General features: G+C 39.7%; 1 protein-coding gene across 7 annotated transcripts in view; it reads left to right on the top strand.

Annotated features, from left to right (window-relative positions):
• FOCAD (focadhesin) overlaps positions 1–24,082 on the top strand; it is a 310,627-nt gene that overhangs the window by 38,288 nt on the left and 248,257 nt on the right. For 6 of the 7 annotated variants that reach the window (XM_027615362.2, XM_027615363.2, XM_027615367.2 and 3 more), the window contains one exon: positions 11,479–11,583. The exons of the other annotated variant lie outside the window; for it this stretch is intronic. In XM_027615362.2, coding sequence (XP_027471163.2) covers positions 11,479–11,583 — 105 coding nt within the window. The remainder of the gene's footprint in view (positions 1–11,478; positions 11,584–24,082) is intronic. 7 annotated transcript variants of the gene reach the window in all.

Below are 24,082 nucleotides of genomic sequence, written 5' to 3'. Positions count from 1 at the left end.
AACAAATTTAGAAAATGATTTGATCGTTAATCTAGTGTTTAACGTTCTCTTATTTGCTGGTGACTTACTGTGCTTAAAGCTGACCAATTGGTGAAAAAAGAGACTGGGCCACATTTGTACCATTGTCTCCATCATACCCAGGGATGCCCCCTTCGGAGATAATTTGTGTCATACAATGAGAATTTGTAATTCTCATCCCTGGTCCAGAAATTAGTATGGCTACTTCCTTGTACCTCATATTTGGAATATTTCAAAAGCAAAGAATCAAGCATTATTTGAGGTCTTTCCAAAAAGAGACTGAGCGTACATGAGCAGTGTTTCATGTTGTAATCAAATCAGCCCCAAACAAAGGAAACCTGATGCATGCTATTCATATGCACGATAGTAACTGTGCTATATTTACTATGTATATATTGCTATATTATAAAGAAAAGCCATCTTTGTGGGTGGTTTTAATTACTGTAGTTTGTACAGCTTGACCAAAAATGTTTTCTTTTCTGTCTTATTTATTTATTTCTTTGGAATACTCAACGTCATTCCTGACCCACACTCCCTCTTATGATAAGATCTGGGTCTCAGCTCTTAGGCCCAGTGAAAATTGAGGTTCCTTTTTGCATTGCCTCTTGCCATTCTTCTGGTAGGGCAGGCCTGAAGTTTCTTTTTTTTTAAAGATTTATTTATTTATTTGATAGAGACACAGTGAGAGAGGGAACACAAGCAGGGGGAGAGGGAGAGGGAGAAGCAGCCTTCCCGCTGAGCAGGGAGCCTGATGCGGGGCTCGATCTTAGGACCCTGGGATCATGACATGAGCTGAAGGCAGACGCTTAACGACTGAGCCACCCAGGCACCCCAGGGCCTGAAGTTTCTATTGCTCTCACTGAGAGGGTTCTTGAATCAATTCAGCTTTTTCTGGCACCTTCCCAAGGAAGAACTTGTTCCAGCTGATCTTCACTGAAGGACTTTTGGCAGCAGGTTACTGAGTGTTTTAGGACTCTTTGGGCTACAAGTTACAGAAACCCACTTGAACTAATTTGAGCACAAAAGGGTGCTTTTTATTTTTTTGGTAAATGGGTGTCCCCTAGGACCCAAGAACAGGGATGCAGCCGGGCCTCAGAAATGAATTGGATACAGACTGTGTGTTTCCCCTCTCTTGCCGCAGACTGAGTCTTTCTGCCTCTAATCTCCGGGGCACCACCTGCTCCTGGGTTAATAGCTCTTTTGTATAAGAGACAGCCCAACTGAGGTTGGCCACAATTACAGATTTCCAAGGACCCGTGTGTGTGAGATGTTCACTCTGGACCAGTCAGGTCTGCCAGGGGCTATGTGTTCGTTTCCTAAGGCTGTTGCAACAAAATTGACCACAACTTGGTGGCTTAAAATAACAGAAATTTATTATTTCACAATTCTGGAGGCTAGAAGTCCCAAACCAAGAAGGCCACAGGATTGGTTCCTTCTGGAGGCTGGGAGCACGCGTTCCATTTCTCTCTCTTAGCTTCTGGTGGCTGTTGCAACCTTTGGCGTTCCTCAGCTTGTGGCTGAGTAACGCTGTCTTTTCAGGCCCTCCTTGTCTGTGTGTCTGTCTCTGCTCTCCCTCCCCTTTCTCTCAGAAGCACACCAGTCATTGAATCTAAGGCCCACCCTGGATGATTTGATCTCGAGATCCTTAATTATATCTGCAGAGACCCTATTTCCAAATAAAGTCACCTTCATGGGTACCAGGGGATAGGACTTAGATATATCCTTCTGGGAGACACATTTTAACCCTCTAGAGGCTGTGTCTGCACTGTATGAGCATATGTGTGCTAGGTTCCCTACACAGTAACCACACAGGAGACTGGAACTCTGATTCCAAGGAGTCTCTTCTTCACTGGGATTGAACTTGGAGGGAAAGCCATGTCTTGGGAAATAGGTATCTTTCAGCCGCTCAGCTCGGCTGTAGCTTTGAACTATAATTGTGCTTAAGTGACTGGTGTTAGACCGGTGTTGCTCAGAGAGGACTAGAGGGAGGAGACATTGAGTGGATAGAGAGTCACTGTCAAAGGTAGTAACATAACCGTGTTCCTGTGTTGGTGAGATGCCGCCATGTTTTCCGTTGTCATCGTCCTCTGGAATGTTCTTTTGAAACTATGTATTATCTCTCCAAACAGCAGCAATCGTAGAAACCACCACTGCCTTGGTTGCCAGGGGGACTGAGGGAGGGAAACTAGCTTATAGTGTGACACAAAAACATTACCAAGAAAATTTTGGGCACAGTTGGTGTTAAAAAGAGAAACTTCTCCTATGATTTTAAAAACTTTTTATAGAGAATTTCAAAAGTAGGTAGAATAGTGTTATGAACCCTCATGTTCCTGTCATGCATCCCTACAGCCACTAAACCATCTTGCTCCTTCCATAGCCCACCCCTGTCCATGCTAGGAAGCAAATCCCAGACACTGTATAATTTCTTCTTTAGATATTTAACTGTATACCTCCTTTTAAAAAACAATAGTAATGTCATTATTATACCTGGATATATATGTGTGTGTGTGTATAATTTTTTAAATGTATAGTCAGTGTTCAGATTTCCATTTGTCCCATGTTCTTTTTTTTTTATGATTTGTTTCTGAATGACCATCCAAGAATTTGTTGTTACGTCTTTTACATCTTTTTTAATCGATGGGATTGCCCCCTCACATCTACTCATCTCTGTCTCTGTCTCTCTCTTTCTTGGACTCTGCTGAATGCACCTCCATGGTGTACTTTAACTTATTTCTCTATATTTCCTGTAAAATGAAAGTTTGCTTTAGAAATTTGATGACATTTATGTTCAGTGTTTGTTCTTATTGGGAGGAGTTTTAGGGGAGGGAAGACTTCTCATAGATGGTAATGTGTTCCCTGGTCAGGAGGGAAATAATATCTGATTTTTTTTTTTTAAGATTTTATTTATTTATTTGTCAGAGAGAGAGACCATGCGCACAAACAGGGGAAGGGGCAGGCAGAGCAGGCAGAGGAAGAGGCAGGCTTCCCGCTGAGCAGGGAGCCTGATGTGGGGCTCGATCCCGGGACCTTGGGACCATGACCCGAGCTGAAGGCAGACGCCCAACCGATTGTTTTCTTTTTTGGAAATGTTAGCTGTTGATGCTGAATGGTGAGATCCATTAGTTCGTTAGGACCTTCAACATGGTTGAAATTCTGTCATTTTTTTCTTCGCTTGCTTCCTGAAATACTGCAATAAAGAGAACCCCCCGTATCTAGTATTTGGTTACCCACCAGTACAGCTTGTATAGGAAAGCCAGGGCATATAGTGGATTCTTTCTCCAGTAAATTTGGTCAGCTTCAAAACAGTCAGCTTTTTCATAGCATCCTTCAGTGTTGACCAATTCGATTTTATTTTGTAAAGAATTATGTGTTCATGGATTTAGACTTAATTGATGTATTTCAGTCTTCTTCCCTCTTTTTTTAAAACCCTTTTTTGAGACTTGAGTATCTTTTCACTGTTTTTGAGTTTGTTCCAGACCCACTCTTTTTTACTATCTCCTATATACCTGTGCTTGGTGCTGTGATATCATGGGGAGGAAAGCAGAAATAGTCACTGTACTTATGATGCCTTTGGTTTAGAGGCAGGGACTGCCGCGGTCACATAGTTGCACAGTTAGGTGGTATTAAACTACATTCAGACAAAGTACACCGTGCCAGGAGTCCCTTTAGTATCATCCTGATGAAGTAACACCTAGGATGAGACTGAGGAATGAATAGAACTTACCTAGGCAAATAGGAGTGGCTAGGCTTTCTCATTACAGGAAATAGCATGTGCCAAGTCCCTGTGGTAGGAGGGAAGATGGCTCGTAGGAAGGCCTAAAAGAATGTCAAAAGCTGGGACATCTAGGCGGCTCAGTTGATTAAGCATCTGCCTTCGGCTCAGGTCATGATCTCAGGATCCTGGGATTGAGCCCTGCATGTACCTGGGGTTGAGCCCCAAACTCAGCGTGGAGTCTGCTTGTTCCTCTGCCCCTTTCCCAGCTCCTGCGTGCACTGTCTCTCTTTCTCTCAAATGAATAACATCTTTACAAAAAAAAAAATGTCAAAAGCAGAGGGAGAGTGGTTTGAGATGAAGCTGGGAAGGTAGGTAGGGGCCAGATAATGTGGTTCACAATGGCTAATCTTGAGGATTTGCATCTTTATCCTGAGTGCTGAGGGAATCTACTGAAGTATTTATCTAGTGGGTATCAGGGGTTTCAAAAAGGCCACCCTGGCTGCAGTATGCACATAATACTAAAAGTGTTGGAGGGCGCCTGGGTGGCTCAGTAGGTCAAGGGTCTGCTGCCTTTGGCCCAGGTCCTGATCCGAGACTCCCAGGATCGAGCTCTGCGTTGGGCTCCCTTCTCGGTGGGGAGCCACTCTCCCTCTGCCACTTCCCCTGCTTGTGCTTTCTCGCTCTCTCTCTGTCAAGGAAATAAAATCTTAAAAAAAAAATAAGTGTTGGGCTTTGGGTAGGCAGATAGAATGGATATAGGGAGATGAGTTTAGGTGGCTATTGCTGTAGATCAGGTGAAGGAAGATACCTGCTTGCATCAGAGATGGAGGGAAATAGATGGATTTTTGAGATATAGAAGGGGTGAAGTTGGGCCACCTGGGTGGTGCAGTCAGTGAAGCATCCGACTCTTGGTTTCAGCTTAGGTCGTGATCTCAGGGTCATTAGATTGAACCCCCATGTTGGGCTCCGCGCTCAGTGTGGAGTCTGCTTAGGAGGACTCTTTCCCTCTGCTCTTCCACCCTGTGCTCTCTCCCTCTGTCTCACATAAATAAATTAAAAAAAAAAGAAAAAGAAAAAGAAGGGGTGAAGCATTTGAGGTGGATTTAATATGAGGATGACTGAAAGGAATATGTCAAAGGTGACTCCTTGATTTCTGACTTGCCACCTGGTAGGTAGGGAACATCGAAAGAAAAGCAAGAAGAGCAAGAGTTAGGTTTTAGACATGTTGAATTTGAGGCACAGTTCCGACACTGACGTGGGAATATCTAGTAACAGGTTATACTGTGGATAAGTTAGTCATAATATGTAACCAGATCTTTTCTGTCCTGACTAAAGCCTGCACTTCGATTCGTTACTCTTCTGTGTAGGTATGTACATAGAGAACCTGCTCATCTGAGGGCTAATTCCAATTCCTGAGAATGTTCCTCAGAAGTCTACTTTTTCATATTAACATGTTTTTGTGTCTGTGCCAAACTGTGACTAATGATAGGTTCTAAATAAAAGATATCGTGGTTGTTTCATTGTTTACTTAAATTTCTGCTCATATTATTCATCTAGGAGATCAGATTTACTCTTCTATTTGTGACCAGCGAGTCCTTCACCATGAGATTATAATCTCTTCCCCCCCTTTTTTACTAATAAAAAAATAAAAGTGCATACTTTTTTGAAAACTCAAACAATGGCACTTGCAGGTAGTGAAAATAGTTAAGTGGTAAAACTTTTCCTTTTTGTCATCTTCTCTCTCTTTTCTTCTTTTTTAAAAATTCAGTTTCTTTTTGGGTCCTGGTGAAAACTGGAAAGTAGAAGACTCATGGCTCCTAGCCTGTTTCAGAAGTGCCTTCAAATCTTAACTTGGTTCCCTCTGGAATATAGAAGGAGCTAGGGTGATGATCTGCAGTCAGGACTAGACACATGGGTGGAATCATGGACCAGCTAATTCCAGTGAAGTTGGAGCCCCATTTCTAGACCTATAAAGTATTTATAAGTACATACACTCCAAGTATTTTAAAATTGGGTAATCCATTCCTATGTATATTGTTCTAAAAATTGCATTTTTCACTCAATAGGTATTGGATATCTTTCCATACATCCATTTGCATCTTTGTTAACGGTTGCAGAGTATTCGTTATTATGAATGTATCATATTTTATTTTATTGTTATTTTAAATATTTTACTTATTTGTAAAGGGCAAGGGAGGGCGTGCGCGTGCATACAAGTCAGGGGGCAGAAGGGGAGGGGGGACAAGCAGACTCCCTGCAGAGCGAGGAGCCCAAGGCAGGGCTCAATCTCTCAACTCTGAGATCATGACCTGAGCTGAAACCAAGAGTTGGATGCTTAACTGAGACACCCACGTGCCTGAATGTATCATATTTTAAACATTTCTGAGTGCATTTAAACATGACAAACATGTTTTTCTTCTTCCATTTTTTAAGGTAACAAATGCAGTGTAAGATCTTCTTTTGGCTATGTAAGGGTATTTCTATATGATGGGTTCTTAGAAGTGGAATTTATGGGAGAAAGGGTATATGCATTTAGAATTTTTTTATGGACTTAAACATTTATGGATATTGCCAATTTACTCTCCATAAAGACCAAACAAGTGGAGGCACCTGGTTGGCTCAGGTGGGAGAACATGAGACTCTTGATTTCAGGGTTGTGAGTTCAAGCCCCATGTTGGGTATAGAGATTACTTAAAAAAAAAAAAAAAAAAAAGACTGAACCGGTGTGTGCTCAACCTGAATGTGCTTATTTCCCCATTCCCTCATCAACACTGGATATTTTGAACTTTGTTTTTCTGTGATTTGCATATCTGTATTCCTTGCTCATCTTGCCTTTATATGATTAGCCTTATTTTGTTGCTTTTCTTGTTTTTTGGATGTTAATGCTTTATCATATAGTTTTAAGTATTTCATCTCAGATGGTCTCTTGTCTTAATGTTTTTTCTCCTCTGAAAACCCTCCCCACTAACTTTGCTAAAACTATCTGGAATTTTAGTTATAGGTTGTCTTTTTCTCTTGTTCTTTTTCACACTTTCCCCTTCTGCCCTCCAAATCCTCTCTGAACATTTGCTTTAAACTTTGTAGTCACATTTGAAAAATGTTAAAGACTTGATGATAAATTCTTCTGGTATTCATTCTGACTAGTTCTTTGTAGTCCATCTCTTTCTATTTTGTCAGTTCTTATGCTTTATCTTTTTCTTTCTTTTTTAAAATAACAGCCTCAGTGAGGTAAAATTCTCATAGTAGAAAATCATCCTTTGAAAGTATATAACTCAGTGGTTTGGGATATATTTACAAAATTGTGCAGTTATCATGTATTATTTTTTTATTATTAACATATAATCTGTTATCATGTATTTATCTTTTAACTGGAGCACTTATTTAAGAAGAATTTCATAGTATTATGTCTGAAAGTCTTTTGTCTTCATACATTACTCTTAGTTTTTGGAGGGGGTTAGACTTATTAAGTTATATAAACCTTTCCATTTCCATTATATTTCCATATATATTTCTTCATTCAGTGTTGAAGATGGGAATTCTGATGCCAAATTAGAAATGATGTCAGTCTCATGGTCTTTATTTATTATTACTATTTTTTAAATGGTCTTTATTTTATAAATTTTATTTTGTAAAATCTGAGAGGTCATAGGATTTTCCTTTTATCTTTGGATTTGAGAAATGTCAGCAATTTTTTCACAAATCTTGCCTAGCACTTGGTAGCCTTAATTTGAAGACATAGATTCGATGAAAAATTTTCCTATCTTGTCTTTGATTTTTGCTCCTCTAGTGGTTATATTTTCTTCTATTTCACCATTTTGATTTTCAGTACTAATCAAACTAGTATTTATTTATTTAAAAATTTTTTTTAAAGATTTTATTTATTTAAGAGAGAGAAGTGTGAGAGGGTACAAGCAGGGGGAGCGGCGGGCAGAGGGAGAAGCAGGCTCCCTACTGAACAGGGAGCCCAATGAGAGGCTCGATCCCAGGACCCTGGGACTGTGACCTGAGCTGAAGGCAGACGCTTAACTGACTGAGCCACCCAGGGGCCCCTAATCAAACTGTTACTGTATCCTCTTTCTGCAATCATACAGAATTCAATAGAAATTTAGTTTTTTTAAGAGCCGATCTCAGATACAGAGTAACAATGGCTTAAAAACAAGAAAAAGCGTTTTGTGAGGAGAGATGGAAAATGCTAGGAGTTAGGGTAGGTTTGGGTTTGTAGGTAGTTTTTAAATTTTTTTTATTATGTTAATTACCATACATCACATCATTAGTTTTTGATGTAGTTTGTGTATGATTCATTGTTTGTGTATAACACCTAGTGCTCCATTATGTAGGTAGTTTTAGACACCTTCCAGTTTTGAGTATTTATGAACTCACATTTAAGCTTGTGTTTGCATAGCCTCATCTGTAAAGAGGGAAAAACATTACAGTCTTTATGGTACAGTTACATGCATTAGATTATCACAATTTATTGAAAAAATAACCAGGTGTTTTACTGACATACTCTTATTTATTCTTTATAACAACACAAGAGGTGGGCTTATCATGATTCTAGATTATATAGATGAGGATGTTGTGGCTTCTATGTGTTAAGTGCCTTACCTAACATTCCCTAGCTAATTAGAATTAAAGCAGGGGTTTAAATAAAAATCTGAAACCACCTTTGTGGTTCAGTCTTTAGGCATTTGCCTTCGGCTCAGGTCATGATCCCAGGGTCCTGAGATTGAGCCCCACGTCGGGCTCCCTGCTCAGCAGGAAACCTGCTTCTCCCTCTCCCACTCCCCCTGCTTGTGTTCCCTCTCTCGCTGTCTCTGTCAAATAAATAAATAAAATCTTAAAAAAAAAAAATCTGAAACCATCCCTCTCAGCCCACTTGAAATATTTAAATAATCTAAATAAGTATTCAATTGAATTCAGCTGCTATTTGAATGGATTTGATTGATGCCATCATTTTTCAAAACTTAAAATCTATTCATGCTACACACTCAAAATAGAGTACACTTACTTATTCACACAGTAAGATCTGGATCCACAAATAAGGCCAAACAAGACCGAATTTAAAGGTTAGAAAACTGGAGTTCAGGGGCACCTGGCTGGCTAAGATGGCAGAGCATGCAGCTCTTGATGTTGGGGTAGTGAATTCAAACCCCACTTTGGGTGTAGAGATTACTAAAAGTAAATAAACTTAAAAAAAAAACTGGAGTTCATTTATTAGCCTCAGTAGTTCTGTGAATGAAATGCAGATATGATGTATGTGTTTTTCTCTGGGATTCTACTGCTTTTATAAAGTAGTAGGTGATCCAAATTGGTTAAAAATCATAAGTCCGGATGGATGTTTCTCAAACAATTAAAAACAGAATTACCATATGACCAGTAATTCCATTACTGGGTATTTACTCAAAGAACATGAAAACACTAATTAGAAAAGATCTATGCACTCCTGTTTTTTTATGCATCCCTATGTTTATTGCAGCATTATTTACAATAGCCATGATATGGACGCAACTCAACTGTCCATCGATAGATGAATAGGTAAAGAAGGTGTGGTATATCCATACAATGGACTATTACTCATCCATAAAAATGACTGAAATTTTGCCATTTGCAACACCACGGATGGACCTAGAGGCTATATAATGCTAAGTGAAATAAGTCAGAGAAGGACAAATACCATAGGATTTCACTCGTATGTGGAATTTAAGAAACAAAACAAAGGAACAAAGAAAAATAGAGATAAACAAAAAAACAGATTCTTAAATACAGAGAACAAACTGATGGTTGCCAGAGGAAAGGAGGTGGGGGTGATGGGTGACGTAGATAAAGGGGATTCAGAGCACATTTATCTTGATGAGCACAGAGAAGTGTACAGAACTGTTGAATCATCATATGGTACACCTGAAACTAATATAACATGGTATGTTAATTATACTTCAATAAAAAACCATAGATCTGTTATCTGTTCTCTCTAAAACTCTAATCATATGAAAAGTAAATTATTAGATAAGGAAAGGTGAGTCACAAATATGAGCCACATATATAATTCAAAATTTTCTCACAGCCACATTAAAAAGTTAAACAGGTGATGTTAATTTAAATTATATATATTATATGCCCCATGTATCAAAAATCATATTTCCATATACAGTCAATATAAAAAATTACACATAATATTTTATGTTCTTTACTGTGTCCTCAGTCTTTAAAATCCAGTGTGTATTTTACACTTCTAGCACATCTCAGTTTGGATTAGCCGCATTACATGTGCTCAGTGGTCTTGTGTGGGTGTTGGCTACTGTAGTGGACAGTGTGGGCAAACCTTATGTCATCTGGAAAACTTTAAATGTTGTAGAAGAGTACACGAAAATAACACCTCACATAATTGCCCCAAATGATACCAATGAGTTAAGTCCAAGTCTTGTCCTAGCCTAAAAATAAACAGTGATTTGTAACTTACTATATTTTGGATAGTAAATGACAATACATGTTAAGCACTTAGAGGAGTACTTAGCTTACAGTGGACGCTCCATAAATATTAATAACCATGATTTAAAACATAATTACTTTTTTTCCCCACTTAACAAGCAATATTTTTTTATTTCTAAGATTTCTTTTTCATTCCCAGGGAGAACCTTATTTAAAAAGGGCAGGCTAGTTTGTGCCAACATAGATGAACCTGGAGGGCATTATGCTAAGTGAAATAACCCAGACAGAGAAAGACAAATAAAAAGACTATTTGTCTATTTATAAGACAAAGAAAAAAACAACAAACCAAACTCATAGAAATAAGGTAGAATGGTGGTTGCCAGCAGCTGGGTGGGAGAAATGGGGAGAGGTGGGTCAGAAGATACATCCAAACTTCCAGTTGGAAGGTGAGCAAGTTCTGATGATCTAATATACAGCATGGTGCCTAGAGTTAACAATACTGTATTGTATACTTGAAATTCCTGTGAGTAGATCTTTAGCATTCTCACCAAGAGAAAAAAAAGGTGAAATAAAGTAGGAGTTGATGGATGTGTTAATTATAAAATGGTTGCCATAATTAAGTTAATGTATGCACATATCACATTGTATACTTTAAATATACTACAATTGTATTTGTCAATTTTACCTCAGTAAAGCAGGAAAAAAAATTCCATGTCACAATTAAAAAAAATTAATAACGAAAGAAAAAGAGCAGGGCCTGCCTTCCTTCCTTCCTTCCTTCTTTCCTTTATTTTTGATATATTATCCTCCTACCTCTTCCAGAGAATAAAGAAAAAATTTAAGGTTTTATTCCCCACTCCCCTTAACTTTATTTTATTGGGGTTTTTTGCTCTGAATGGCCCCCTGGCCCACTTTTTTGAGTGGCTAATCCATTTCATATGTCTGGTTATTATTCATGGTCTACTAATATTTATAAGTGAAAGACTTAATTATTCAGTATGGGGTAACTGATGTCACTGCCTGCAATTATGTGGGCTAATGTTTAGTTTTTCCTAATTGATACCCACCAAGCGTGTGTAGAGAGGTGATAGGTTGGTGGTTTGATTCTTTGGCTGACTTCTCTTTTAAATATGTTGGATGAGAGCTGTCTACCTTTGGGCCTCTTGGCTGCCCTGTAGAATGAGGTGGGTGCATGTGGGTGGTTACTGTTCAGTGTGGGTGGCAAGTGTTCAATTATTTAAAAATGGTTGATTTAAGTACCTGATTAGATATTCACTTTATATCTATAGCATTTAACATGTTGTTATATTTCTTTACAGGAATACACATGGCTTGATAAAAGCCATTATGAAATTATTACAAATGCAAGCTGTTAAGGAAGGAAAAGGTGGGGAGAAGAATATTCGGAATTTATATACTATTAGGTATGCCATTTTTCCTTTAAAAAATTTGTGTGTGTGTGAATTGTTAACTAAGTTATGAACAGATATGCTAACCGATTAAGAATTATTTAATTCAACAGTGATGTTGGATCTTAGACCTCTCAGGAGGTTAGTATTTCAAAGACATAGAAGATGGAGATAGATTTGAAAACATGCTGATATCACCATTGTGGGTTTCACGGTTGCTTCCTTGGAATTGGAATCTGTTACCCAAAATTCTTTCTGCTCTGGGATATCTATAACCATCTTCCCAATATTATGAAAACTGAAAGGTTGATTGAGCAGATGTAATGAAAGCAGGAGGGGTTTAGGTAAGGTAGGAGGGTACTATAAAAAGTAATAGGCTTTGAGGGTTAATACTCAGGGCAAGGTTAGTAGGTAGGAGCATTGATTTGCCTTTTCTTTATCATCTATATAATGTAACATGGTAGAATTATGTTAAAAAGAAAATACACATAGCAACAATTATAGTGAAATACATTGGCTTTTATTGAGGAGTTTGGACAAGGGAAGGCATCGTACTTACTTGTAAAGTTGACCCTAACATTGCCTTGAAGGTCCCAGAAAGCCATTTCTTTAAGAGAGGGGCTCCTACTTTGTGAGCAGAGTGTCTCAGAAGATGCCATGTAACTAGTGTATGCTGTAGAGTCCTGGGATCGAGTCCCGCATCGGGCTCCCTGCTCAGTGGGGAGTCTGCTTCTCCCTCTGCCGCTCCCCCTGCTTGTGTGCTCTCGCTGTGTCTCTCTCTCACTCTTTCAAATAAATAAAGAAAATCTTTAAAAATTTAAAATATTTTATTCATTTATTTGAGAGAGAGACAGAGAGAGGGTGGGAGGGGCAGAGGGAGAGGGAGAAGCAGAGTCCCTCATAAGCAGGAAGCCCAATGTCGAGCTTGATTCCAGGACTCTGGGATCATGACCGGAGCTGAAGGCAGATGCTTAACTGACAGAGCCACCCAGGCGCGCCTATTTATGATCTTTTTTATTGAGAGTTTAAGCCAATTTTTTAACAAGGGCAGATTTTCATTTTACGTATTTTTTTCTTAACATGGTTTCTTGAATATTTTTAAACATACAGAAAATTTGGAAGAATGTAGTATAATGAATTAGTTAATTCATTGTTAACTTATTAGTTAATTCGTAAGTTATTTTTAAATTTGAGAAGCAAAAGGAAAATTATTTTTTTGAAAATACCCTGGAAACCTGGGGTGTGTAAACTCTTCCAAAATGATAAATATGCTTTTCTTTCTTTTTTTTTTTTCTTACATACTGTGGTGCTCTATGACATAACAGGGTTTTCATTTCAGGTTTCTCTTTTATCCATTACCTTAACCAGAATTGAACCTAAGAAGAAGATGAGCAGATCTTAATATTTCTAGATGAGTCATATAAGTATCTGTGTGGTTTTTTTTTTTTTTTTTTTAAGAATTTCAAACTCTTGGGCCAGAATTCTAGGATAGAAGATAATTCCAGGGGCGCCTGGGTGGCTAAGTCGGTTAAGTGTCCGACTCTTTGTTTCGGCTCAGGTCATGATCTCGGAGTCCTGAGATCGACCCCCACGTGGAACTCAGCTCAGCATGGAGTTTGCTTAAGATTCTCTCTCCAAACTCTTCCCCTCCCCTTGCTTTTGTTCAGTCTTTCTTTCTAAAAATAGATAAATAAAATCTTAAAGAAAAGAGAGAGAAAAGAATTCCATTTTATTATTGTTCAGTGGGAGTTATTTATTTTAAAATAGGAAAGCCATTAAAGTTTTAAATTTTTATATAAGTTTTATTGAGATATAATTCACATACCACAGGATTGACCCATTTAAAGTGTACAGTTCAGTGTTGTTGTTGTTGTTTTTTTTTTGGTCTATTCACAGAATTACACAGCCATTGCCATTATTAATTTTAGGACATTTTCACATCTCCCCAAATTCCTCATCCATTAGCAGTCACTCCATATTTCCGTCCTCCCAGTGGGGTATTTTTAATTCAATGGTTTGCAACACTGGCTGCTTATTAGAACCACCTGGGTGTGCTTAAAAACAAGCATAGGAACAATCAAATACCCCAGATCAACTGCATCAGAATCTCTGCTGTAAGGCCTTGGCATTTGTATTTCTTAAAAGATCCCAAGTGATTCTGATACAAGATGGAATGGCAGCTGCCCTAATGTGCATTCTAATTGCCTGGGACCTTGTTGAACACAAGATTCTCTTTCTTTAGGCCGAGGGTGGGCTCAGGATTCTCGAGTAACAAGCTCCCAGGTGATGCTGACCCTTCTCTCCCCCACTAAACTATGGGTAGCGGAGCTCCGCCTTGCCATCAGAGGTACCTGGGAGCCTCTTGGGAGAGTGGGGTCTCGTACTACCTGTATCGGCACCCGCATTCCAGTTAGATTTTGCAGGTAATCCGTAGGCACCTTAACGTTTTAAGAAGCTCTGGTTTAGATGATGGTAAAAGGAAATTTCCTGCCAACAGAAGGGTTAGAATTACCCTCCCTTTCCCACCGATTGTCCTTACCGTGTGTGAGTGCCGGACCTTCAGTCGTCTGTCACGCTTCACCTGTTTTCCTGCTTTGTAATTCATTTTCTCTGCTAGTTGGTTCTTCAAAAGACAGTGGGTGCAAGGTGTGGATAGGGAACCCAGTTTGAGGAGCTGAAAACATACTGGATACATAAGTCGCGTCTTTAGAGTGGCGGCACATCGCAGAATCAATCACCTGAGTTGGCATAATCCAGTAATGTTTATGGAGAGCCCTTATGTGAATGGCTATGTGGCACTATAAATCAGGAGAGTGTAATCGAGTGTATAAGAGCCTTCAGTTCCTCCAGGGGGGATTGTGGAGGGCGGGAACGCAGGAGAGGTGAGCCTGAAGAGCAGATGCCCCTCAAGAGAGCTGTGATTACCTGAGTCAAGCATAAAATTGCCCTGCTGTTTTAGAGCTTTCTATGCCACATGTTGGTTAGCAGTATCCTCCAGCTTTGGAGAGGTGACTGATGAGCTGTGTACGAAAGCACAAAAGGGTTGTGAGAAACACAGAACTCCACTGAGAGGTGTTCCCTGGTTATGCTTCAGATGGAAGTCATAGGACAGATAATTGGAAGCTTTATGCGAATGAAACTCATCTGTGTGTGTGTGTGTGTGTTTAAGATTTTATTTATTTATTTATTTGACAGAGAGAGACAGGGAACACAAGCAGGGGGGGTGGGAGAGGGAGAAGCAGGCTTCCGTCCGAGCAGGGAGCCCGATGCGGGGCTCGATCCCAGGACCCTGGGATCATGACCTGAGCCGAAGGCAGACGCCCAACGACTGAGCCCCGCAGGCTCCCCTCATCTGTGTTTTTTATGGTATTGAGGACTCAGCTAGCGTACAGTTTTGGAGTTTGCGCATTTTTCGCTTCTTCTTGTTCTAATAGCCAATTAATTTGAATTCTAGTACAACAGAATACGTGGTTATTTTAAATAGGTTGGTGCTGAATTTGCTTACGCCAGTATGCAAGTGAAGGGAGGGGGCTTTGAGGACCGGAAATGTGAGCCAGTGGCTTCCCCTGGTTCCTGTGAATTTCATGGAAGGTGCTCTAGAGAAGGTATTCTCTTTCGTGAACCTAGAGCTCAGTGGTTCTCAAACTTTCTATGCCAAAGAAGTGCCTGGGGAGCTTGTTAACAGTGCAGCGTTTCAAGCCGTTGCTGGAGATTCTTACGCAGTTGGTTTTGCAGAGACTCGGGAATCAGCATGTTTACCCAGCTGCTCAGTGATCTGGATATAGGTCATTTGTGGTTCACAATTGAGAAATACTGCTTGAGGCTGTGGGAGCTTAAAGGTACCACATATAAGCAGCAAGGAGCCCCTTGGGGATACACCAGGGGGGATATTGAGTTGCTTAATCCTGTCTCCTGGCCTCTGTTCCCTGTTGGGGGGCAAAAAGCCTGTTTCCTCCTAAGCGCCAAGGCACCGAGTTCATCAAACCACGTCTACCATGGACAATAGAGAGACCAAGATCAGAACCAAAGAGCATTTCTAAAGGAAAAGCAGTCTAGTGAGGGCAAGCCAAGTACAAATGCAAGAGAGCATGTGAGAGATTTAAACCTCATTGCTCTATTCTTCTGTGGCCCCAGCAAATGAGTGTTCTTCATGGTCAGATGGTAGATGCTTGTTTGGAGCAGGAGGGGAAGAGAGCCCTTGGCAACTCTTAAAAAAGCAACACTGGTTTTCAGTATTTACGGTGCAGCAGGAGCTCATACTCTGGGTTTTTGTAATGTATGTGTGGAACATGACCGGAAACCTGCATTTTAACAAAATTTAGATGCATAGGTAGTCTACTGACCTTGCTTTGAGGTATAGTAGACTAGAGTGTGTATGGCTAATGAAGTTCATATTGCTTAGCTGGACCCTTCTTTAGTTTTGTGACTTAAGGTTAAATGGGGATGTTTAAATGTGGTTTCAACTCTGATGATTTTTAGGATGGGGTTAGCTGGAAGAACACAGCACGTTTATACTTAGCATATGTTATGTGTGCAACTCTAGGTGCATGAATCTCGACTCTGGTTGCACAATAAAGCCTTTGAGAAGCTTTTATTTTATTATTACTATTTTTTAAAGATTTTATTTATTTGAGAGAGAGAGTACAAGGGGGTTTGAAGGAGAAGCAGGCTCCCCACTGATCAGGAAGCCCCACAGGGGCTTGATCCCAGGACCCTGGGATCATGACCTGAGCTGAAGGCAGACGCCCAATGGCTGACCCACCCAGGTGCCTTGAGGGGCTTTTATATGTACAGGTGCCTGGGCTTTCCCTAGAAGGACTGGAGGGTGTGCCTCAGGCATTGGTTTTTCAAAGCTTCCTACATGGTTTCCAGTCTGCTGGTAGCGGGGAGAACTGCTGGCCAGTTGTTAAAATGAGGCAATAGGGGTTCATTGTTGCGAGACCTTCAGATCTTTCAGTATTAATAACATTTTATATGAAATCTCCCGACCACCGAATGCTGGAAGACAATTCAGATTTTTAAAAATACAGGGTAGGCAGACAAAACACATCTGATCCAAGGGCAACAGCTTTGTGACCCCTGTTTTAGGCATTTAACAGTTTTCAAAATCTTAGAAGCTCTTTTCTACCTGTGAACAATTTTTATAATAATTGCCTTTTTTAAAAGTTTATTTATTTTTTGTAATCTCTACACACCCAATGTGGGTCTTGAACTCATGACCCCAAGATCAAGCACGCTTTACCGCTCTACCGACTGAGCCAGCCAGGTAGCCCTCCCCTCTCCCATCCTGCCTTTTAAAAACTGCTACTAATGTATCCTTTAGTTTAGCCTTATCTTTCTTCTCCCCCTTTTGTTTGGTCCAGCTTTTTTTTTTTTTTTTTTTTTTAAGATTTTATTTTTTGACAGAGAGACAGTGAGAGAGGGAACACAAGCAGGGGGAGTGGGAGAGGGAGAAGCAGGCCTCCTGCGGAGCAGGGAGCCCGATGGCGGGGCTCGATCCCAGATCACGACCTGAGCTGAAGGCAGACGCTTAACGACTGAGCCACCCAGGCGCCCATGGTCCGGATTTTCTGTTGGTTAGCTTGAACTCCATTTTTCTATAACACACTTAAGTTACTTAAACCTTCTCAAATATTGACCATAGAGGAAGCGCGGCAGAGAACAGATCTGTGGTGCGTATTTTAATTGTGAGGAAGAATAACTAAACTAAGTTTTTACGATTCATAAATTATTGAGGCTCATTTTCTTAGTTGCTTTGTAATATGCCACCCCCCCCGGAAATTTTATCATGTGCTTCTGCCTTTCGTTTTTTCCTCTGCATATTCATATTATGGCAATCTTTTCAAGATCTCTCTTCCTTTTGCTGAAGTGAGGAAGTAGCTGTGAATTCATGAGCAGTGACTGCTTGTTCCAGAATTCGTGCACCATTCTGATGTGCCAGACAGTGGCTTACATGCACACATAGCAAATGTTAAGAATCTTATTTGTGGAAAGGTTTGGTCTGATCAACATCAAGCTGTACTTTCTGAAATTAAGGAATATTAAATGCTTTCGGCAGATGGTGTGCTCTGAATGGGTGATGGGACCAAGGGTAATGGAGGGTTATACCCTGAGCGGATTCGTTATGCACCCTCTATGTGTATTCGTTCATCTCTTTGGACAGTGTTAGGTAGTTTATTTAGGTAGTTGATTTTTTTTTTTAAGATTTTATTTATTCATTTGACAGAGAGAGAGAGAGAGAGCACAAGCAGGGGGAGCAGCAGAGGGAGAAGGAGAAGCAGGCCTCCCCGCCAAGCAGGGAGCTGGATGTGGGGCTCCATCCCAGGACCCTGGGATCATGACCCAAGCCGAAGGCCGACGGCCACCTGACTGAACCACCCAGGCGCCCTAGAGACTTAATGTTAAGAACGTAGAGATGTGTGTCCTGAAGGCTGAAGTACTTTGTAATTCATACTTCTCTTTTTCACTGTGTTCTTAAGGCAAACACGGTCATCCCTTAGGTCTATCACATGGAAAAACAAGAGACTCCCGAGAGAAGGACTGACACGCAGTGCACTAAGACCATTTTGTGGCTGTGGACATCAAAACGTAGCCCCAGTTTTAATTTTGATAACTAGCTTTTTCTCAGCATTAAACTCCTTCTGCATTTTCTCTTCTGCCCATTTTGAAGAATGAGATGGAGTCAACCATGGGAAGAGCACAGGAAGGGTGTGGAGTTTGAGGTGGAAACAGGTGCCTCCGTGCTGCAGTAAGAGAGAGCTGGTGCATAGGAGCAAGGCACAGGAGGCCCAGTGGCTGGAGCTCAGTGTTCAGGGAGGGGAAGGCTGGGATGGAGGCCCAGGAGAGGGAGCATGGCCCAGAACACACAAGGCCGTGGCAAAGGTTTTTTCCTCTGCATATTCATATTATGGCAGTCTTTTCAAGATCTCTCTTGAAAACGTGGGGTTTTAATTAAAGAGTAGTGGGGAGTTTTGAAAGTCTGGCTTTTTAACTTATTATTTGGAAATAATTTCAAAGTTCCAGAAAGATTGTGCAAATAGTACAAAAGACCTCCCGTATATCATTTACCTTGAATCAAGAGTTTAATACTTTGCCCCATTTGCTTTATCATTCTGTCTATTCTGTATAATTCTTGAAAAACATTTGTGAGTAGATTGTATGTATTCAGTAGTGTGTATTTTCTTTAATTTTTTTTTTTTAAAGATTTTATTTATTTATTTGAGAGAGAGAGAGAAAGAAACAGCATGAGAGGGGAAAGGGTCAGAGGGAGAAGCAGGCTCCCCGCTGAGCCGGGAGCCCGATGTGGGACTCGATCCCAGGACTCCGGGATCATGACCTGAGTCGAAGGCAGTCGCTTAACCAACTGAGCCACCCAGGCGCCCAGTAGTGTGTATTTTCTAAGAACAAGGGTATTCTCATATAATCAGAGAACAGTTATACTGAGAAAATTTAACATCGATATAGCAATCTATAGTCCATATTCCAGTTTTGTCATAGCATCCTTTTATACTTTTTTCCTTTTTATTTTTAGTGTGCAGGATCTAATTTAGGATCACATGTTACCTTTCGTTGTCCTATCTTTTTAGTCTTTTAAAGTCTGGGACAGTCTCTTTTCCTTTCATTGTCTTTCATGACATTGACATTTTGGAAATCTATAGAAGTGATGCCGTGTCCTTCTCAGGATCTCACACCTGGAGGCACTGATGTCCATCTCATCCCTCACTGGTGGTTTTAAATTAAAAAAAAAAATTTTTTTTTTTTAAGTAAACTCTACCCCCATCGTGGGGCTCAAACTCATGGCCCCAGGATCAAGAGTCACATACTGTACTGACTGAGCCAGCCAGGCACCCCTCAGTAGTGACTTTAATTTTGGTTACCTAGTCAGGGGTGATGTCTGGTTTCTCCACTGTAGAGTTAATCATTTTTCTCTTGTAACTAATAAATAATCTTTGGAAAAGATTCTTGGAACCATGCAAATATCCTGCTCCTCATTACACCCCCAACCTCCCAACTAATTTTCACTGTGATGATTTCAAAATGGTGATTTCCCTAGCCTACCACTCCTTTCAGATTTGCTGGTGGCACTGGAGAGGTGGAAATGGTAAGAATCCCTGGAAATGCATTTAATCTATAGATTCTGATTTAGAAAGCTTGGTGTCAGCCAGTGTGGGTACCTAGAATCTATATATTTTTTAAAACGTCTTAAGGGATTCTGTTGTGGAAACAGGTTTGAGAATCACCTGTTGGATGAATGGCTAAAATAACCAAACAACATCATGGTATTTCCTAGTCATTAGAAAAAGATACAACTCTCTTGCCTCCCACATTTGCATCCTTAAGAATGGGCGTAATCGTGGTGCCTGGGTGGCTTAGTCGGCTAAGCATCTGCCTTCGGCTCAGGTCATGATCCCGGGGTCCTGGGATCAAGTCCCGCATCGGACTCCCTGCTTGGTGGGGAATCTGTTTCTCCTTCTCCCTATGCTGCTCCCCCTGCTGCTCCCCCTGCTTGTGCGCGCTCTCTTTCTCTCAAATAAATAAATCTTAAAAAGAAATGGGCGTAATGAACCAGGTGTATTGAGGTAATAAATGAGATTCTGATTTGAACTTAGTTCCTTTATAAGGGAAATTCAAGTTATTTTGATTCTGTTGGTATTGTACTTCACATGATACACATGAATTTTTCTAAAATCAAGAAGAGGTTAACTAAATTTAAGATAGTATGTGGCTGAATTAAATTTGAAATTTTTTTAATGTTTGTTTTATTTAAGTAATCTACATCCTACATGGGGTTTGAACTCATGACCCCAAGATCAAGCATCACATGCTCCACTAAATGAGGCAGCCAGGCACCCCTGAGATATTTTTTAATGCATTTTTTGGAGATATAATTTATATGCCATAAAATTCAACTTTTTAAACCATACAATTCAGTATTATATCCATAAAGTTGTCTAACCATGATCATAGATAGAATTAGATAGATAGATCATAACTATCTAATTCCAGCACATTTTCATCACCCCTAACAGAAGCCTCATTAACAGTCATTCCCTAGTATATCTTACCCCCAAGCCCTGGAAAACACTTCTTTTTGTATCTGTGGATTTGCCTCTTCTGGACATTTTATATAAATGGAATCCCTACAGTACATGGCCTTTTATGTCTTTCTTTTTCCACCTAGCATAATATTTTCAAGGTTCATCTATGTGGTATGGCTGAATAATATTCCATTGCATGGATAATACCACATTTTATTTATTCTGTAATCTTTTTGTATGCTTACCAAGTCCAGTGAACTTTTAGTGTTTTTGCCTTTGTTACATTTATTTTTGGAGGTAAACTATTCTTTGTAAGTTATGGAAATAAACTCCTTAGTCTTTAATTAAGAGTAATTAAGGTTTTATTTTGTTTTTTTTAAATATTTCATTTATTTGACAGAGAGAAACACAGCGAGAGAGGGAACGCAAGCAGGGGGAGTGGGAGAGGGAGAAGGAGGCTTCCCGTGGAACAGGGAGCCTGATGCGGGGCTCGATCCCAGAACCCTGGGATCATGACCTGAGCCGAAGGCAGACACTCAACAACTGAGCCACCCAGGCACCCCAAGAGTAATTAATGTTATATGCAAGTGATGAATCACTAAATTGTACTCCTGAAATGAATATTACACTATATGTTAACTAGAATTTAAGTAAAAACTTGAAACATAAAAAAAAATTAAAAAGTATTGTTTTTCATTTCTATGCAGATTTCCATATTACATTATTTTTCTTAATGAGGTTGCTTGGAATCCTGCAATTCTTTACAAAATTGGCCGTCTAGCTTTTTTTGGCAGGGGGCGGGAATCAAAGTGAGCATTTTGCTTTTGGGGGAGCTGATTATTTCAGTAATTGAATATATTATCTAGAGGGATCCCCTGAGATGTAGATGTTTGGTTTTATTTAGCATAAAATAAGCATGACCCCATTATTAAAACATCTGTACTACACAGTCAAGGTGCCATAAGGGATTGGAACCAGTAGACTACATTAAGATATTTAATTTTGCTGAAGTTACAAAAACTTCAATACTTGGGTACCTACCATTTTGGGGCATATCATATATAACCTTTTTTTGAGGGGGGAGATTGTGCTTACTTTGTAGTTTTTTTTTTGAAAGCAGGAGTTTGACGAGCCTGAATTGCAGTAATCACCTTACCTATACTTTAATTCACTGGTATTTGCTGTTTTTGGGGGAGGGGTGAGCAAGAGCCTTCTTTGAGAATCTCATAAAAGTTTTGGTCCTTCCTTAGAAAATGTACACACGCGCACACACACACACACACACACACGTCCTTAAAATTTTGGGTGTCATTTTGGAGGGCTTGTGAATTCTTGCTCTAATGGATAAAGGGACATCTTTATAGAAAATTGATGAAAACGAATACGAGTAAGAAGGGATTATCAGCGACAGCTCTGACTAGAACAAAGCCCAGCAGAGTTAATGATAAGAAAGAAGCGAGGGCAGTAACAGGGGAAGCATACCCATTACTTTCCAAGGGCCATCTGGCTCTTTGCAGTTTGATGCTTTCTGTTGAACTACATGTTTTGCTTCTGTTTTCATTTCCTCTTTTCTCTCCTCTTTCCCACCCAGGGAAGTCTTTGTTCACAGTTTATGGTTCTAATCACCTGGGGTTTACACTTGAGATTTATAATTAGACCTAAAGAATAAGCTACACATATTGTACGGTCTTCCAGTTAAGCGATTGCCCCTAGAAAGTGCTTTTAAGTTCTTCTAAAGGTGGATGTTTAATTTAAAAAAATTGCTATGGTAATTTGATGATCAGTGTCTTTAAGGGCATAAAATATCATTTTGGCCTTATTAGCCAATTTATCTTGTCTCTAGTTTTTAAATTTAATTCAATTTTATTTTTATACATATATATATATTACAATCATGGCAGGTTACTTAAGAATAGAAGTTTTGGAACCCTAAGTGTTTGTTTCCCCACAGCCATTACCTCCTACCGAGAATAGTTTCAAACTTCTAACGTTGGCACACACCTTTGCGTTAAAACCCTGCCTCTCAAAGTAGGGTTCCTGCAAAACGTTCAGTATGAGGACAGAAACAATTGTAATATGAACTGTGTTTTCAAAGAAATCTTGCACTTTCCCTATCTGCCTTATGGACCCAAAGAAAATAGTCAAATTTGTCAAAATTTGTCAAAATGTCCAAATTAAAATACTTTTTGCTCCAAAAGTCTTCCTGTCTTCAGCTTATGTGGAAAGGAAAAATACATGTGCCTTAAAAATGCAACAGGATAATTCACAATTATTGTGTAGTTTTTCTTTTTTATAATAATAATCATTATGGAATCTTAAATTTTTGTTATGCATTTTTTTAATCTTAAAATCTGCAGAGTTTTTTTTTTTTTTTTAATCCCTTTTTGGCTTCTAACCAGCACTTTCAAATCAAAATTCAGAGCAGGTAGAGAAATGCTTTTAAAATGCATATTTGATGTAGTAAGTGCTATGTTATGCTTCTGAAAGCGCCTGGGTCACAGCTGCATACATGAAAATGCATGGTGACTGTAGGCATTGTTTCCTCACACAGAAAACACAATCTGTGTCTATCGCTGAATTTATGATGTAAATCAAATCCTAGCTTTCCTGTATTCAGAGATGGAGCAGAAAGGTTGAGGTGACCTAAAGGTTACAAATAATTTTTGCTTTTTGATTTGCCTACCGCAAGCCTCATTTTTTTTTCTCTTTTCTATTAAGATTGATGTATTTATACTTGGAAAGGTGAAACTAGTTCTATACCTTATTCTGTCATTGCCTCAGTGCTAGTCTCGCGGAACTGTGCATTTATCATTCATTCCTGCCCCACTCCATTCTGTTAGGTTGCGTGTACTGCGCTGTGTTGTTGACAATATTATTAAAGGGTGGGGAGGACTGAAGTGTTAGGTACCAACTCTGCGTGCTTCCTCTGTGCTTTTTATCCTTGAGCAATGTGGACCTTGAAACCATGTACTAGAGGCACTGGGATAAGTTGGTTTTTCACGATCCAGTGAAAGAGTTTTAAAAGGTACTTTGGGGAGAGTGTGTGGTGTGAGTTACATTTATTGTAGCTTTGCCTCAGCACTGGAAGGGAAACCTAACTAGAATAAGACAGATCCAGCTTTCAGGCAGCCTCTGCTCTGGTTTTAAGATACAAACCTACCTGCCTGTTAATCAGAATGGTACCCCATGGATGGAGTATTCCATGTGCTAGGTACAGTGTAAATGCTCTACTGAAAATGGCAGTTAAGACATTTTTAAATCATAAAATGGGAAAGTGCCAAAGAATGGAGGACAAATTGGTTCCTCTATGGCAGAAACGAAAACCACACAGTGAGGGAGAGATAAGAGACACTAGAGGCCAATGAAGGGAGACCAGGTCTCCTGGTTTGTATTGATTTTAATCTTTAGAAACAGTGCTCTTCCCTTTTAAGAGGAGAGCAGAATCTATTGGATGTCTCAGGAGTTGGGAAATTCCG

Source organism: Zalophus californianus, chromosome 13 (assembly GCF_009762305.2).
Source record: "Zalophus californianus isolate mZalCal1 chromosome 13, mZalCal1.pri.v2, whole genome shotgun sequence".
In the NCBI taxonomy this organism is placed as follows: Eukaryota; Metazoa; Chordata; class Mammalia; order Carnivora; family Otariidae; genus Zalophus; species Zalophus californianus.
This window is presented reverse-complemented; position numbering and strand designations above follow the sequence as displayed.